Below are 17,946 nucleotides of genomic sequence, written 5' to 3'. Positions count from 1 at the left end.
CAAAATTCTGAGATGAGAAATGACTTTACCCTTCTTTGTATTTAAAGTGCTTAAAAGCCAAGTTAATAACATCATGTATTAAACTGTCTATCACAGGATGAAGTGGAATCTGAAAAAAAGAAAAAAGATAGCTCTTAACTTGGGAGGGAATATTATAGATAAAATCAGTAACCACAATTTGGTAACTATACATAGACTTTAGCAGTTAATAAACATAATCCATATGACTCAGTATTTAAAATTCATGAACATTTTAGTAAACTTAGACTTCAAAAGCTTTAGTTTTTAGACAAACAAGTCTTAACTGAAAGTAACATTAAATTAATGACCTACCTGTTTTAAAACTTCTATTAACACCAAAGAAAAAATAAAATCAATGGCGAGGTCCCGTCTTTCCATTAAGTAATCTCGCTGCTGTTCATCACTGTAAAGTTTAAAATAAAGTCACATTAAATGGGACTGAAGATATTCTCAAAGTGATATAATCCATTGATTTAGGACTCATTCCCAAAGGACTGCAAACCCATTTTGTTATTACAAGATCCAGTGGTAAATAGGTGCAAAAGCCATACCTATTATCAGCGTGGTGTCATGGACAAACAGAATATTTGACTTCCAATTAAGGATTTTCAACCCTGTCAACTTGAGGAGCTACTTGTGAGTCTATCACTCCATCTGTGGACTTTTCTAAGGTACCTTTCGACCCAGGAATTCTATCATCCGTAAAATGGACACAAACACAAGACAGAACTACTGTACTGGAGGTACACACTGAAAGGATCTTGTGAAAGGAGCTAAAAGGGAATAGTAAAGAAATAATGTGATTGTCAACTGCAGCAGGACTACGGGGGGAGGAGGAAGGGTCAGAATTGCTTTTCTTTGGTTTCCCTGCCCCTTTCTCCTTGACCTTTGCCGCTTGAGTTATGCAAGGAGGAAGACATGAAGGGGTAGTGGGAGAGAGAAAGATTGAAAAGCAGAAGCAAGAGGAGGTCAAAGGTGAAGTGACATCATTTGAACTCATTCCAAAGTGAGGAAACAGAATTAGCATGGACAGGACAGAAATGTGGGGCCACACTACACCCCATTTTCTGCAAATCTAACATGCTGGCTGAAGGCTAACTGGGAATTGAGCAAATAAAGACAAATGTAATGATTGCCAAATTCCTTAGCACAGAACAGTGGCTCAATCTCAGGCTTTGGTGGGGAACAGTTTGGGTTAAAATTATGCCAGTCATTACTCCATTACAAAATGGGGATAATCATCTTAATTACAGAAAGGTTTGCTTGAGTGTTAAGTAAGATAAAGCCTGTAAAGTATTTAACATATTATCCCAAACACACAACTGCTCAATACTTGGATACGAAATAAAACCAATGAGGAAGGATGACAGGATTTGGACTTGCAAGCAGATATTTTCAAAATACATTAAGGATATTTTAAATGTTTTTCTCTTCAGTTAAGAGGGAATGAGAAGAAAGGAAGGTGATATTTAAGATTTTAAAAAAGTAAAAAACTTCTGGAGGAGCTCTATAACCTTGAGCAAGTCGAAGTTAGGCTGGTGGATGAGGGATAGGTTAGCAAAGGAAGTCACAGCTTTAATGTTCAAGGAGAAACGTATGGACAGGGTAGGAAGTCATTCATTCGGGATCATTATGAACAGTCCTGCTGGAATGAAGAGCAGTAGACCGAACCATCTATTTGAACTACTTCAAGACCCACGAGAACTAGAAAGTGCTACTGCCAGCAGAGAAGAGGAAAACAAAGGGAACTACCTTAAAAAAGAAGGTGTTCACAAGACCAACCTAGAGATCTTATCATGGAATAAGAAAACAAGATGTTTGCAAACAAAATCACTAATCTGAAAAGATGTACACTCCTGTGTTTCCTGCAGTATTATTTACAAAAGCCAAGATATAGTAGCAGCCTAAGTGTCCACTGACAGATGAATGGATAAAGAGAATGTGGTACAAACATACAAGGGAATATCAACCATAAAAAAAGAATAAAATCTTGCCACTTGCGACAAGGGTGAACCGAGAGAGTATCATGTTAAGTGAAATAAGTAAAATAGATGGGCAAATACCATATGGTTTCACTTATATGTAGAATCTGAAAACCAAAACAAATTAACAAATGAATAAAACAGAAATAGATTCATAAACACAGAGAAAAGACTGGTGGGTACCACAGGGTAGAGAGGCGAGGGGATGGGCAAAATAGGTGAAGGGGATAAAGAGTTAAAACCTTCCAATTATAAAATAAGTGAATGGGGGGGATGGAAGTACAACACAGGGAACATAGTCAAGAGTATTGTAATGACTTTGTATGTTGACAGATGGTAACTATATTTACTGAGGCACATTTAGTAATATGTATAATGTTGAATCACTATGTTGTACATATGAAGCCAATATTGTATATCAACTGTACTTCAACTTGCAAAAATAAAGAATAAAAAGTTTGAAGACCAAAAGGAAGGAGAACTCTCAAAGATGGTCAGCAGTGGAAGAGAGAAAATTCTTACGTTTAATGATGAATAAGGCTCTTCAAAAGGGGCCAGGAGTTTTGAGCAAGTAGCAGTTCTTGGTCAAAAAACCCCATTTAAACTCTAATTCTATTTAATTTAATAAGCCAACTTATGCTTTCAAATAAAAGTAAGACATAAACTTTTCCAGTAAGGAACTCAACTTTATTGCTGGTTTAAGGTCTAACTGCCAGAGGCCAGAGGCATTTGACAAATCTGTTTGGCAGTCAAGATGTTGATATTATACTAATCTTAGAAATCATAACCCAAATACGCATCCATCACATTTGACTGTTTTTAGTTGCATATGCTTCCCCTTAAAGTTCCTCTTTTCTTTTTCCTATTAACAGAAACTGACGTTATTACCTATAGCATGCTCTAGAGATCCTCATTCTTACGGTTTTCTCCCAAAACACATTCTCTCTCTCTTACTTTGAACTTTCACATGCTAACTGAAACGCTACTGAATTGAATTTCTCTTTCCTGATTCTGTGCTGGTCTTGGCAATTACTCCATCTCCTGAAAATATTCAGGATCACAATTTTTAAAAACCTGTTTTCAATCCATAAACAAATCAATTCATGAAAAATCTTATACTACTAACTGAATCCTAACAAAACAGAGAAATAAAAATAAAACTCATTTAAGTCCACTCATTAAAACTTCTCTGCTCTCCACCTCCAGGAAAATGTTAATACCTGCTCATCAGCTAACATGCAATATGGAAAGAATAATAAAATAACCCTGCAATTCATTAATCACACAGTCTGAGCCATTTTCAGACACAGGATTGAAATTCTACCTTTAAAATTTGATATATTAAAAAAATATTTATGATGAGAGGCTGCTAGCTGGTATGGGGTTTCTTTTTGGGCTGACAAAAATGCTCTGAAATTAGTGGTGATGGCTGCACAACCTTGTGAATATACTAAAAACACAGAATTACACACTTTAAGAGGGTGAATTTTACCATATGTGAGTTATAGCTCAATAAAAAATTCCTTCTTCAACCAAAAAGGTTATTCAATATGAAAAAGTTATTCATTTCTCCCCCTAACAAAATGATAAATATGTGACTGAATCTTGTATAAATTCAAGCATATTACAAGTTTGAACAAGAGGTAATTTAGTAAAATTGCAGGTCTTCAATTTCAAGAGAAGTTGATTTTTTTTATTTTTAAATATTAGGAGTGTCAAGAAAAATGAGAAGGATAAGTCACTCACAAGAAGCAGATTGTATCAGATTTTTTGGGTGATTAATTTCAGTTTACTCTTTACAAAAACACATAATCAATTCCTGTGGAGAAATCTAACTGCTTTTAAAATAATCTCCTTTTCTTAAAAAAATGGTAAATGAATGAAATGTTCTTATATTCACTACCTTGCTGTAGTAGGTTGATTTCAAATGCATGAATTACATATATTTACCTCGACTTGGGGACCCCCACAATCATGCAACAGCATGAGAATCTTAAGTTCCATGGCTGCTGACAAGCTCACGTAAGCAGCAAGTCGTACTTTTCAAGTCCACAAGGGAAAAGGGCCACAGAACAACAACAACAAACATTCTCAGCTTCAAGGGAAGTTAGAGATGGTGGAATCTGACTTCCCTGTTTCACTCACGAGAGACTGAGCTACAGAAAGCTGGTGGGATGCCTAAAGTCACAGAGCTACTTGGCAACAGTCCCAGGACCACCACAGATGTCCAGAGCCGCCCTATAGTACACTGGCTTCTCAAGGCTACTAAGGAGGGCTAACAGGTCTGAGCAGCATCGTGCGGGGCCTGCAGTTCTTCTGCCTTTTGGTGTAGCCTGGAGGAGAGAGGAGCAGGCAAGGGGGTAACCTGGAGCCCCATACATCCCACCCCCACCCATGTCGAAATCAGGCCTGCACGACTTCAATCTGGCAGTGACCGGCAGTGACCAGCACTCCCCCTGCTAGACAGGGCGCCCCTGCGGCCCCTACTCGGTATCGGTAGGAAGACTTAGATGCCTCCTAACTCCCTTTTTGATTTATGTATCTGAAAGGGAAGAAGGGAAGAAGGGAGGGGAACGAGGAAGAGATGGAAGGCAGGCACCATAATCCTCATAATTCCTACAGAAAAGAAATGTACCTTTTTGATTTATTGCTCGTTCTTGGCCTGTATTCATGTGATTCATCCTCAATGCCATTTTGCCTCTTATACCAGTCAAACAGTGTACGCAGAATGGAAGGCAGGCAGTACTCACAAAGGGAGCTCATTGAGCTGATGACCTGCAGAGAACAACAGGCGATTAAAGGACCATGGTGGCACTTCCAGTTACTGAGAAACTTTTCACTGCACTAAAAACACCAGGCTGTAGTCATTACAATTTTTTTCTTATTTATCATAGCCTTTCCTTTAAAAATTTCTGTTAGTATACTCTCAAGAACCCAAGTCTTTTAATGTTGACAGATGTGCCTCATACAATAATAATTTTTTGGTGCAGGGAAGTCAATTACCGTGACTCCTTTTCATTCTAGAAATCAGATGTTAATTGCATACAGTTTATTCATGGATCATAAAGAAATTATTTTCCCACACCTTCTAAGTACAGTGCCTCATCCTTCTTATATTCTCAAAAATGCTTCTTGTATAAATAAATATATTATTACAATTATATTGTTAGGTGAAATAAGCAAATCTAGCCCCCAAACAAATAAGCTAAGTGGTACTATATGGTTTCCTGCCAATGACCATTCATCCATGAATCAGACGTATGCTACAAATTAGACTCAAGATACGAATCAGCAATGATTTACTCTCTATTACATTAAAGGCAAACTTCTCCCCTCTTCTTTAAATAACAAATGTGCCTTTGATAGATGAGTTATCCTAATTTCCTTAATCTGGAAAGGTTTTGTGATCTTTTATTGATTGTCACCAAAAAATGGACCTCCATATATTGTACCAAATGCAAAAATGAACTCAAAATGGATCATAGGCCTAAGCCCAAAACCTAAAGCTATAACTTCCGAAAAAACAAAGAAGAAAATCTCTGTGATTTTGGATTAGGCAAGGATTTTAGGTATCACATCAAAAGCAAAGTCCATGACCACTGGATATAATGAAAGTCATCAAAAATAAAAGTTGCCTTTAGAAAGGTACTGTTAAGAAAGTGATGAAAAGACAGGTCACAGGCTGGGAAACATTATTTGTAAAAGAAAGACCCGATATAAAGACCTGATAACTAGAATATGTGAAACTATAATAAGATAGGTTTTAATTACCCAGTTCAAAAACAGTATAAGCCAACTGTAACACTCAGTACTGATGAGACAGTGATAAACCTCACATGTTTCTACCATGCTGACAGAAGAAAAAAAGGGGCATAACATATCCGGATAGTAATTTGGAAACACTTATCAAGAACCTAATAAAAACCATTCTCAATAAGCCTGCTCTTAGGAATTCATCTCAAATACATAATTAGAGAAGAGTAACAATATTTAGGACAGCATTACTTACTATAGGAAAAATAGAAACAACCTAGAGTCTAACTATATGTAAATGCCTTAATGCAATGTGGAATTTGATGGAGATGATCTACGAAACCATTAAAAATCACACTTCAAAAATACCTCATGACATGAAAATGTTCATGCTATGTTAGGTGGAAAAATAATGAAAAATCATCTAATTAATTGGTAGGGTCCCAATTTGGTATAGACATGATATAAGTATGCATATACAGAAAATAAGACCAGGAGGACTTAATACCAACATATTAAGAATGCATATTGAAACCAGGGGTTCTTGGGAAAGACGGGTCACTAAGAGGGAGAGAGAAATGAAGGTAGATTTTTACCTGGGCCTTTTTAAGAAAGGGTAGAAATTTAAGATGAGAGTCAAGAAAGAAACAGCAAAGACCCAAGGTACAAGAAAGCCTTCAGTAATGAAGGTGCAAAATAGTTGATTGTCCGTGATGATTATAATGATAAATTTAACAAAGGTTTTGAGTGAACTGAAGAAGAAATGTCCAGTTGGTGTAGGGACTGCGGCATACCAGAGTGGAAGGAAACGATGCTGAAAATTTTAAGTTGGAACTAAATTATAGAAGGTACTTTTTAATGCTTGTTCTAAAACACACCAATTTTCTTCTCTAGAAACATGGGAAGTCCCCCCAAATTTATGAATAGGAAAGTAAGCCCATAGAAATGGTGTTTGGGGAGATGAAATCTAGCAGTACACGAAGGCTGGACCACAGGGGTTGCTCATAGACGTGGTGTTGAGAATGTACTCATACATGCTTGACTCCAGTGAGGTTCCTTCCACAGCCCCAGGCAGGCAGGCAGTGATCGCGGCCTGAGCTGGGTGGTGGCAGAAGAATGGAAAAGCTTGGTCAACTTGAAATATTTCTGCAGTTCAACAGGCAAGCCTTCACTCCTTTTCAGAAAGCAGGAAATGAGAACAATAGAACTAATGTGCTTCACGTCAATAGCACCTTCCACCTTCACTTTTAAAAGAAGCTCTAAGATTATGCATAACAATTATTGCTTTTTCCTCAGATTCTATTTCTCGATAGCCTTATTTCAGGCTCTGTCTCCTAATAATTATGGTTGTCCATACATATACAAAATTATACATTATCTTTAGTTATGGGTTAATAAGTTAAAAATAAATAAGCTATTGCATTTTCCTGTCCTGTGAACCTAGTTACCATTAGGTTTTTTTAAATTGAAAAATACCTATTTTTTTAAGGGGCTTCACCCAACACGCTGTAATATCCACAGCCACAACACATTTTCCTGTTGTTCCTGTGGATTTAACAACAGTGTCCAGGGGGTAATTTACTAGTTCTCTCTAAAGGTACCATGGCACAAGAAAGGCTATTTCCTTAAGCCACCACCATCTAATCTATCTTGAATTGGGAAGTGAAGGGGGTTCCTTCCACGGGGAAAAAGGGATCAGAATTCAAAGTCCCTGGCCATGGGTTAATTCTGTCTTAATTATTGCATATGTCATAAAATCTCAACGCATTTACTATTATATTTCAATCATTTAAAAATACTTGTGTAAGTCTGGACAAGGCTTAAGGAGACAGGATGAGTGACTGTAATGTGGAATCCTAGACAGTATCCTGGAACAAAGAAGAGATATTAGAGAAAGTCAAATGAAATACAGAGTTTAGTTAATAACAGTGTAGCACTGTTGGGTTCTTAATTGTGACCAGTACAGCACAGAAATGTGTCAACAGGGAAAACAGCTTTCTGTGCCATCTTTGCAAATTTTCTAAAAATCCCCACACTATTCTAAAATAAAAAGATTCCTTAAAAATATTCATGTGGGACATTAACGTGCTGCATTATTTACTACAGACCCTCAAAGGTGATACAAACCTATGTCTGACTGCTAACCATCTCTGGGCATAGCACATGGTGCTCAGCCACCTCACTCAGGTGTCACCTACATTCTCTGTAGAGAACTCCAAAAGTGTTCTGCAAACCTCAGCTATTATCATGTTTTTCTACCCATTGTAAAGTCATCCTGAAGCCATTCCTGGTATTATATCTACTGGGCATACTTTCCACGGCAAATACCCTGAGCACGTCTTAAAAGAGACGAAAGGTCAGCATGGGAATGTCTGTGTGTTTTTTCCATCACTCTGTTTCTGCCCTTTGATTCCCGGCTTTCAGGAAGGAAGGGTGGATTCTGCAAAAGCCTGGCTCTCAAAGCTGAGGAAGGGAAGAAGGCCTAGCTGGCTTCTTGGTTCCTCAACTCCTTCGTTTATGGGAAGCAGAGCCGATGGTGAGATGAATTCCAGCTCTGTGCTGCTGTTGAAAGGGGGCGGGCCCATTTACAAAGATGTTCTTGTTGCATTTAAATGATCATATTCTTCCATCCTAGATGAGTTGGGCGCTCTGCAGCTTGAGGAGAAGTGTACAGGATCACAGAGCTATTTCATACCAGTGTTTTCTTTTACGTTGCAGGGGGGAAAGAGAGGAATACTAAATGTACTTTGCAAATGTTTTCTTAATGTTTATTTTGGCATTTTATGTATAAATAGGCTAAAAGAGACAGTCCCTTATGCTGTAGCTAAGACATTAATTTTTCATAAGCATTTTATTATACTTGCTGAATGCAAAGAAGGAAACCTTACACAAAAATATTTAAATAATTATTTGGAGGAGTCATTCCACTTTTACAGTAATAAGGCTGACTTGTCGCGAGGGGTACATTTAGTGAACAATTTTCAAATAATTTCATTGATGGTTTAATTTCTCCAACTAGTTCAGATGGCTGAGCACTGGGGGGTCAGGGTTCTCTCTACAGAATAGCACGAAACACTGACTTATTTAAGTAATTTAGATGTAAGTTTTTTTACTCCATTATATAACATTCTGTTGCTGTGATGAGTGATGACAAACACAGAAACGTTAAGAACTTATGATAAAAATTTTAAATGACAAAAATCTATATGTTAAAATATATTTTTTCCTGCAAATTAGGAAAAGATATTCATATTTGATTTTAATATCTTGGTCCATTAGGGAATGATTTCAGAAAGATGGAATAATGTTGATAGGAATTCGATGCCAGTTGACTTGTTTTTACTCTTAATTGCTTGTATTTTTCATTTATACATTTTAAATAGATTTGCAATGAATTACAGTATTAGAATCAATGTTGAAACACTGGAATTTCATCTGCTTCTTTTCCAGGAAAATTATTACCACCCAAGACGGTAAAAAGCTACCTGAGCTCTATTACAGATACATATATTTATTTTACAATGTGTTTCCTGATTATACATGGCGTTTTTAGCAGATGAAAAAACTAAGGTTCCACAGAAGTACATAAACATGTAACATCTAGAAGAAAACCCCAACAGGAGTTACTTGAATGTTGGAGCAGATTATCTGGACTTTAACCAGTAGAGAATTTGTCACATGGAATTGCCAACAGCGGCAGTGTTAAGTAATGTCAGAACACCTGATGTGATGACTGAGCCTTCCCAAACCATGTTTTCATAATTTCATTAGTGTATTGGGAAAATCAAACAGCCCTGGGTTCAGGTCCAGCTTCGCCCTTTATTGGCGGTATCAGCTTGGGCATGCTGCCATTTTTCTGATGCTCTGGGTCTTCAGCGGTAAAATCGGACTTCGGAACACTCACCCTGCTGGGTTTTACGAGGACTAAATGAGATATTACAAAGTGTGGGGACATAATGACCTTCAGAAATGTCTGCTTCTTTGTTCACTATCCCAGGTCCAAATATTGAAACTGAAGAACCGACAAAAAGTGTTCACTTTGATAAAGCTCATCAGCTAAGTTAATGACTTAGAATGAATGGCAGAAGCTTATTTATCAGAGCTGATAAATGTTGCTTTTAGGTGTAATGTGGAAAAGAAAAAGCACCCTCCCTCTTATCCAGGCATAAGCTACCAGGGCCTCCATTAGGACCTCTTCTTAGCTTGTGTTCCCACACTTTTCTGGCCCCAGCAGTTGTAAGCACAGTGCCTGACAACACCTTCTTGCAGGGGCTGCTGAGCAGTGCGTGCCCTACATTAGCTCCATAAGAGAAGGTAACGAACGTGGGGCTCCCCAAGTGTGCTGCCAGCAGCAGCTCCCTCCAAAGCAAACGGGAAGGACCCCGAGACAGTAACTATTCCGGAACCAGAATCAATCAGCTGAACGAAACCAGTTATTCTAAGTCCAACTTCTCTACATGCCAGACTCTCAGGAACCTCAACCATCCTGGAAAAAGTGTTGAGCCCACATGTAAGTGAAGAATGGATACAACCAAGCTCTCGTCTTTTCTTTAACAGAAACATAATGAATGAGGCTCAGGCATTTCTCCTGAGATGTTCTACCCTCACCGGAATGCGGAGCGTGTAAAACTGCTTTGTACCTTCTCCCCAGGCACAGCATTCCTCTGCTTGGAGAACTCCTTATCCGCAGAAAACAGTCCACAGACTCCTGAGTGTACTTCAGTAGCCGTTGGAGCAAATGGGTTCCAGGCCCCCCTCCAGCTCCTTCCCAGGCTGCTCCCCAGAACTCTGCTGTCCTTGTCTGCAACGTCTTTGTCCTTCTCTCTGCCGTGACTGAGCCCACCTTGTTCATCTGGATAACAGGTATCTTTAAAATGTCACTGCCCACCCCTTGATTGCTGTCTGTGATGCACCTGCCTGCCGTCCTAGCATCATTAACTGCCGCCTTACCTGGGCTCCCACAGCACTTGAAATATACCTCAATTGTAGCTTACCTTGCACATTATTTATACTGGAGACTATTTGTTTAGATATCCGTCTTCCTCCTAGGATTTGAGAAATCCTTGAGGGCAGGAATTCTATCTTTCAGTTGGTGTACCCCTCCCCCAAACCAACCTTGCACAAATCCTAGTATGCTTCAGGCGCTCAATGTTTGCTGCACTGAATGGAAATGGTTCCAAATCACAGTTGAAAATTATAGTGACACTTGATTTCTCCTTCTCTCAACCCATATTGATTCTTCTTACATAACTTTGCTTATAATTATTCTGAAGCAGGAACATGGGACAAGGGTCATGCCATTGTAAAATGTATTTACTCTGCAAAAAAGGTCCAGTTTATTCTTCAGCTTAATCTACGTACTGTTTTTCCTTTTCTTCCAGCCCCTTAATCAATTAAGTAACTTTGTAACCGGCACAGGAGACAGACTTTTGAAGTATAAATGAACCTGTGTGGATAAAGAATGCTGAAATCTGGACCAACGCAATCCCCTAAATAACACTATTCGTAAGACAAAACTTCAAAGGAATTACGAATTACCTGTATACATCATGCCTTATGCTGAGCCTTACCCAAAAGGCCCTATAAAACCCCAAACCCTAAACCCTTAAGCGCGCCTCCTCTTTGAGGTTGCCCACACTCCCCTTTCTTCGAGTGTGCGCATTTTGCTTTAAATAAAGACTTCTCACTGCTCAACTTACCGCATTTTTTGTCTTTGCACTCTTCCAGTGGTAAGCATCTTTGCGACTTCACTATTTCATTCTATTTTCTAGACTTAAACAAAAGTCTTCACTCTCTCTGTTCTGCTTCAGACAAATAGGGAAGGGCTACTGAGAGCTCTGATTTGGGTTTGCAAGTTCCCATCATCTGGGGGACCTGGCCAGGACTGCAGCTATACGATCATACTCTTTAGTAGCCTGCATGAAAAATATCCTTTCTTTGTCTTTGGGAAGTTCTCAGAACATAATCTCACTCTATCCAGTGCTCCGTGGCTCCCCCAGCTCCTGGGCTGGTGGGGACTTAGTTCCCATGCTGTGCAGATTCAAGTGGACACTCGACTGTATAGAGCAGGAGTTCAATGAACTTCCCTTTCCCCCCTTTGTTCTTCCTTGCTTTCTACTGCCTGGACGCCTGCTGACATTCGCTTCTGCTGTCGCTTTAATAGATTCCTTCCATACCTGCATTCATCTGACCTGGTCCAGAATTCTTTCTCCACCAGGGTCAAGAACCCTCCCCGATCTGGGCTGAGGTCTCACCCAGGGTGCAGGGCGAGACCTCCCCAGATGCAGCTGCCTGACAATGATTCCTTCTATCCAGTCCCACGGTCTCTGTTTTAGTTCGAGCCTTTTAGTCTCAGACCTTCATCAATACCCAAACTCCACAAATGCCCCCAGACTTCAAGCATCTCTTTAGTTTTGACTGTTAGAGCACAACAGGCATTCACATTCCCAAACAACCCTTCTCCAACCAAATCCTTTCCCATCCCTCCCAAAAGACTGAAACAACATATGCCAAAGGTCTGCGGGCAAACCTGATGTCAGACAGTTCTGCAAGCACCCTGTGGCTTAGCAGCCAACACAGTTGTACATAGTTAAGGTTCCTGTGATTCACCCGGGTAAGGCCCTACCCACTGTCCTTCAGATCTTCCGTATTCTGACCTCTTCCCTAACACTCCAAGACTGCAGGAAAACTTTGTGTTTCAGTACAAAACTTTGAGTTGTTTAGAGCACACTTCTCTAGGGGTTGTCTGATTCTCAGAATATGGGGGCTCTGCACTTTTTGATGCCTTGGAGCTATTTGTATGGTAGATAACTGATAGGAACGCAAAATAATTCTGTCTATCTACAGGAAAAGCTCCACCCAGTGAAGTCCAATCGCCTTTCCCCCACTGCCACTGTGGAGGAAGCCAGTTTTGCCTCTGATTGCTCACTGATTTCCACGTTCCTGATTCACAAATGGGTGTGTATTCGGTTTCTCTTCTGAACTGGTTGTACCACCTCATTAATAATGATTTGAATAAAACCTTGAACACATGTTCACTTTATATTTTTATGAAAGTCAGGATGTGCCTCTTTTTAAGATCATTCTTTAACGATATTTACCTTCTGCCCCAACTAAATTGATCCACTCATCAGTCCCCCAAAATAACATATTATTGTCAGTTTTCTGTCCTTTGCACAAAATATTCCTTTTCCGAAATTTCCTATCCTTCTCACCATTAATGTGCAGCAAAGTCCTATAGCTTCTATTGTTTTAGGCACTTGATAAACTATGTCGTCTCCTGGAAAGATTTTTCTAGCCACTTGGCCCTGAAGTGCATGCCTGCAGTTTCCTGACGTCTCCCAGCAGTTACTGTCTGAATCACGTAGCATTTCTTACACACAGGGGCGCATGTCACAGCTGTCTCTGCTCTGCCTTATCATCCTTTTCTGCATCTGAAGCTTCTGGAATGCAGGGACCGCATCCTTACATCTTTTTGTCCCATACAGAGTGTATATATACACACACTAAATGTTTGCTAAAATCAAGAACTTTATTACAGGATAATTTTTCATTCCTTTTATTTTGTAAATTAAGACATTTTAAATAAATTAGCAACAGTGTATATTTTCAAAATGCTGTTGGAAATCTTTTCTATATGTGTTAATTCTCATAACTGGTATGACTTTCTCACTAGCCGAACTGGAAGCCCTCCCTGACTCACTAGTACAGGCAAAGCTTGGTCTCCGGGGCTTGCACCATGCTTAGTCCTTCCACTGCGAGCTTACTTACTAGCCTGAGGTTATAATTCATCTGATGATGTGTTTCTTCTTTGTCTCACCCACTGGACTGAAGGCCCCCCCACACCAGCCACCCCAGAGCATACATCACGCTTCTGGCCTGGTTATTTCCACAAGCTGTATATAATGCTTGGCACATGGTTATCACATAGTAGGTGCTATGTGGAAATGGGTCAGGTTCATATTCATGAAATTCATAGCAAGTGGGAATGAGGGCACAAATTCCTAACTTTCCAGTGTGTAAAGCAGTTACTAATATGATTTTTCTCCAAGTAATACTGAGCTCAAGTTATGAATCCTGTTTAGACATCCTGTCATTTATGAAATAATAGGGCTTCTTTTCCAGGTCTATTCTATACAGGGTTAGATTATAATTAGGTTAAATTAGGAGATATTCAACTAATAGTCAATTAAATACAAAAGAAATATAAAAGAAAATTGAAAGAAACACAAAGCTTCAACCTTTAAATAATGTACATATATATTTAAATTCAAACTGGAAAATTGACAAATTCTACAAGAATTCCATGATGGAAAAAGAGAGGCAGAGAACTCTAAGTAGTATTCTTTACTGGGCATTTTGGCAAAACAAAACAAAGCAAAACAGGCTATATATCTAATACAGACAGGTAATACCCAATGTCTATTCTTCTTCCTTAGTTACCAAAAAATATCAGTTTCAGATGGACACATGGTTGCCCAAAATAAAATTTCCCAGTCTTTCTTACAGCTATATGTGGCTGTGTGATGAAGATCTGGCTAACCGGATATAAGTATAAGTGGTGTGTGCAATGTTGGGACACTCTGGGGTTTTTGTTTTTTGTTTTTCTTCTATAATTCTTTCTGCATTTCTCCTTTCTGCTGCCTGGAAGACAGATTGAATGGCTGAGCTCTTGAAGCCAAACTAGATCATGAGATAACCTTCGGAATGTAAGCCATCACAGGAAAACAAAAATAATATACAGATGCTGGACTGATTTTCTTTATACGTCCTGAACGTGCGCGCAAAATAAAGTTCTACCTTGCCTAAGCCACTGTTTTTATGTGTCATCTACAGCCAAATCCATTCTTAACTGATACGGGATCTTAGATCCTTTACCTGTTAAAAACTCCCCTCTGAATTCTTACCAACTTAGTTTTTATAAATATAAGCATGTTACAAAGAAAAAAACATAAGCCGGGTACTCAGAACATGTGCGTCTCAGGCTTGGTGCCTTCAGGATCTAGTCATGTAATGCTGGGCAACCTCTCTGAGACCCATTCCCATGAAATGTGATGTAGAGCTGATGGTGATGACCATACTTTCTTGGGATTGGTGGGAGGATTGAGTGATGTCAGGTGATACACTATGTGTGAAGGGGCTTGGTAAATTATGAAGTATTACATGTTTTTTTTTTTTTGGCTTCTATTTCTAGAAGAAGAAAAATGAATCCAGGGCTTGTTAAGTGGGCAAATAAACAAGGCCACCCAGGATCAGGCACTGAAAGTGTAGAAGGCAAGCTCCTTACAGCCTATCATTCATTCCAGGCACATTTAGAAGGAAGAAATTGATTTAAAAAATATTCTTTAAACAGAGACCAGTCGTTTGCTATTCCAAGGATGTATTTAGCATAGCACCTCTCCTATGGTAAGTATCAAATAAATGTTACTTCTGCTATTACTGCTCCCACGAGTACAGCAATGGAGTTTACATCACTCACGGGAAAACCATTAGTGTGTTCTTTTCCCACAGACAGACCTCTGCGTGAAGCCTACTGCTTGGAATCACAACAAGGGGAATTATATGACTTGAACATTTCATATCAAAGGACTAAGAGAGCCTGATACATTCGTAACAGTGACAAGGGAACCACAATTCCTATAATTTGCTGTCAAAACAGTAGACAGGCACTTTCAAAGGTGACTCTGCTGACTTTTTCATTGAGCCCAGGGGGACCAACTTCACTCAAGTTTCCGTATGGCCTGGGAGTCTCACTATCTCTTTAAAATGAGATAGATTTTGTAGGCTGTCTTCTCTTATGGTTCATGTGTAAATTTATAATTTAATGATCAGAGAATAACCTTATGTGTGAAAGCTCTCAGTGACCATCTCACTAATGATTCATTCCTAAAGTGTCTTTAAAACATAGAGATGTGTCACCGAGCCACGCTCCTCAAGCTTTATAGGTCACACGGGGATCTTGTTAAGCGGCAGAATCCGATTCAGTAGATCTCGGGCAGGTCAGAGATTCTGCATTTCAACATACTGAATAGTAAAGTTAAAAGTATTATAGCTAATTAAGTGGCAAAGTTGGGATTTAAAACCAGGTCTGTCTAATTCCAAAGGTTATCTCTTTTCCACAGTGCTGAATGCACAAATAGAGGGCTGAACAAAACATAAGAAACTGTGTTTAAGCCAAATTATTTGAGGGGACTATTATCGGCAATGTTACAGTTTTGAAGTAGTTCTCAGAGAACAAAGAACGAGGTACAGTAAGCCGGAGAAAAATAACATTGTTTTTTCTTTGAGGAAAGGGCAGTGACCAATCTAAGAAGACAGAGACAAAGAATATAACATAAGAGTGAAAAATTGTAGAAGACAGATAACTATGTACATTCTTAAAGAGAACAGAAGGAGCCACAACTTGCCACATTTCCAAAATAATGACCCCAAACATTCATCCCAGGGTCTCTGAGCACCCAAGCACCCACTGGGTGACAACAACTAGGGATGGTATGACTAGAGAAGCCAGCTCCAGGACACAGAGGGCGGAAGAGAATTCCAGAACACGGCCGGCTCTCCAGCAGCCGAGTGTGAACCCAGGGCCCTAGCAGCCTCCCGAGCTGCAGTGAGCAGGAAATTGTGAGGTGTTCCTCAGCAGCTGACAGAAAATGAGGATGTTGTCCCTATTGCAGGTCCTTGCATTTTTGGATTGAACAAGTCTGGACTTCAATAGCCAGAGAATTTTCCTCTTGATCCCACATTAGGTGATTTCAAAGTCCCTCAGAAAGTGTATGCACCATGCGTTCTACGTAAGTCCATAAACACCCCACCACACAGGGCAGGCCACGGTGCATCCAGCAGTATTTTGTTTCTGCCGGTGGCACTAAGAGGCTTTTTTAAAGAACAGGCTGTCCTCTTTGTCGTTAACTGCAGAAGTTTAGGAAACAACACAAACCTGCAAACCTGTCTCTGACTTCCCCCGATGTCCTGATATCCATCATCCTTAAACATACTTAAGGCCTTCCTGAAATTCCTGAGCCGGGGTCCACCAGACCCTGATGTCCTACGTTTATTACCTGCTGTTCAGAGTTGGGTGTCCTTTTACTAGTCTTGATATATTTTCAAAGGACTTTCTTTGTATATATTCTGTCTTAAATGTTTTGCTCCTGCAGTACATCTTCTGTTAGAATCTACGTTACTACTTTAGAGTTATGATTTAGGTGGGCTTTTTCTCATAGGATTGTTGATTCTTAAAGGGCTAAAACCTGTCCTAGATTTTGTATTTTGCAGCACTGTGTCAAGCAAGTAGTAGGTACTCAAAAAATGTTAGAAGAAAACATGAATAAACTAGTGCACATAGTGATGGTCATCTGAAGGATCTTAATACATTTTTGAATGGAAGTCCCTTCACCTTTTCTTAGTTTCTCTATTTCTGGTATACAAAGATTTAGGAAATAATCAAGAGCCTACTCCTATTATTACCACATTTTCTAGTTCTTTCCAATCCAAATCAACAGATAGCTCCTTTATGTTGACCCTAAACTATACCTCTAAAAGCTGCAAGACTCAGTTCTAAGATCACATCCTTGTATCTTCTTTAAGGAAGTTCACCAACACAGCAATAGTGAGTATCCAGCCGTTGCCTTTTGCACATTTGGGAATAAATAAAAACCAGTATATAACATATATAACATATCACATACTTGATCGAACTGGGGGTCTTCTCCACGTTGTAGAGATTTTGTCAATGGCTTTTCCTACAAAGAGAAAGTATACAAGAATAATTATTGAAAATTCTTAAATATTATACAAGTCATGCCGTTATCATTAGAATTTTTCTCATCTATTTCCCCCTTTATGGGATGAAGAGGTGCCAGTTTTTAAATAAGTGAGAAACTCCTCCTTAGCTATTCTGACCATAGCACATGGTGTTAGAAGGTTACCACCATGATTCCTCTTATCCATCTTAACATATACCTCTTTGACCGAAACATTAAAGTTCTGATGATGTAAGCAGCTCTATCTTTTAATGGAAACCCTATAATGAAAACTACGGAAATCATTTGAAAAATTTTAGTTGAAAGGGATACGCTTTCCTAAGTCCCTAGATTTAGAATCAAAATAAGGTCTAATTATTAGACTGGTGTTGAGGGACAATCTATGATGCTTTTACGTATGTGGAACTGGAGAATTTCAAACATCCAAATCG

General features: G+C 39.1%; 1 protein-coding gene across 10 annotated transcripts in view; it reads right to left on the bottom strand.

Annotated features, from left to right (window-relative positions):
- Positions 1-17,946, bottom strand: part of FRY (FRY microtubule binding protein) — a 379,810-nt gene that overhangs the window by 141,026 nt on the left and 220,838 nt on the right. For all 10 annotated transcript variants that reach the window (XM_073228971.1, XM_073228977.1, XM_073228935.1 and 7 more), the window contains 4 exons: positions 17,441-17,494; positions 4,639-4,778; positions 334-424; positions 30-109 (listed from right to left, as the gene is read on the bottom strand). In XM_073228971.1, the coding sequence (XP_073085072.1) occupies positions 30-109; positions 334-424; positions 4,639-4,778; positions 17,441-17,494 (365 nt within the window). The remainder of the gene's footprint in view (positions 1-29; positions 110-333; positions 425-4,638; positions 4,779-17,440; positions 17,495-17,946) is intronic.

The sequence above is a fragment of the Manis javanica genome, chromosome 1, assembly GCF_040802235.1.
Source record: "Manis javanica isolate MJ-LG chromosome 1, MJ_LKY, whole genome shotgun sequence".
Taxonomy (NCBI): Eukaryota; Metazoa; Chordata; class Mammalia; order Pholidota; family Manidae; genus Manis; species Manis javanica.
This window is presented reverse-complemented; position numbering and strand designations above follow the sequence as displayed.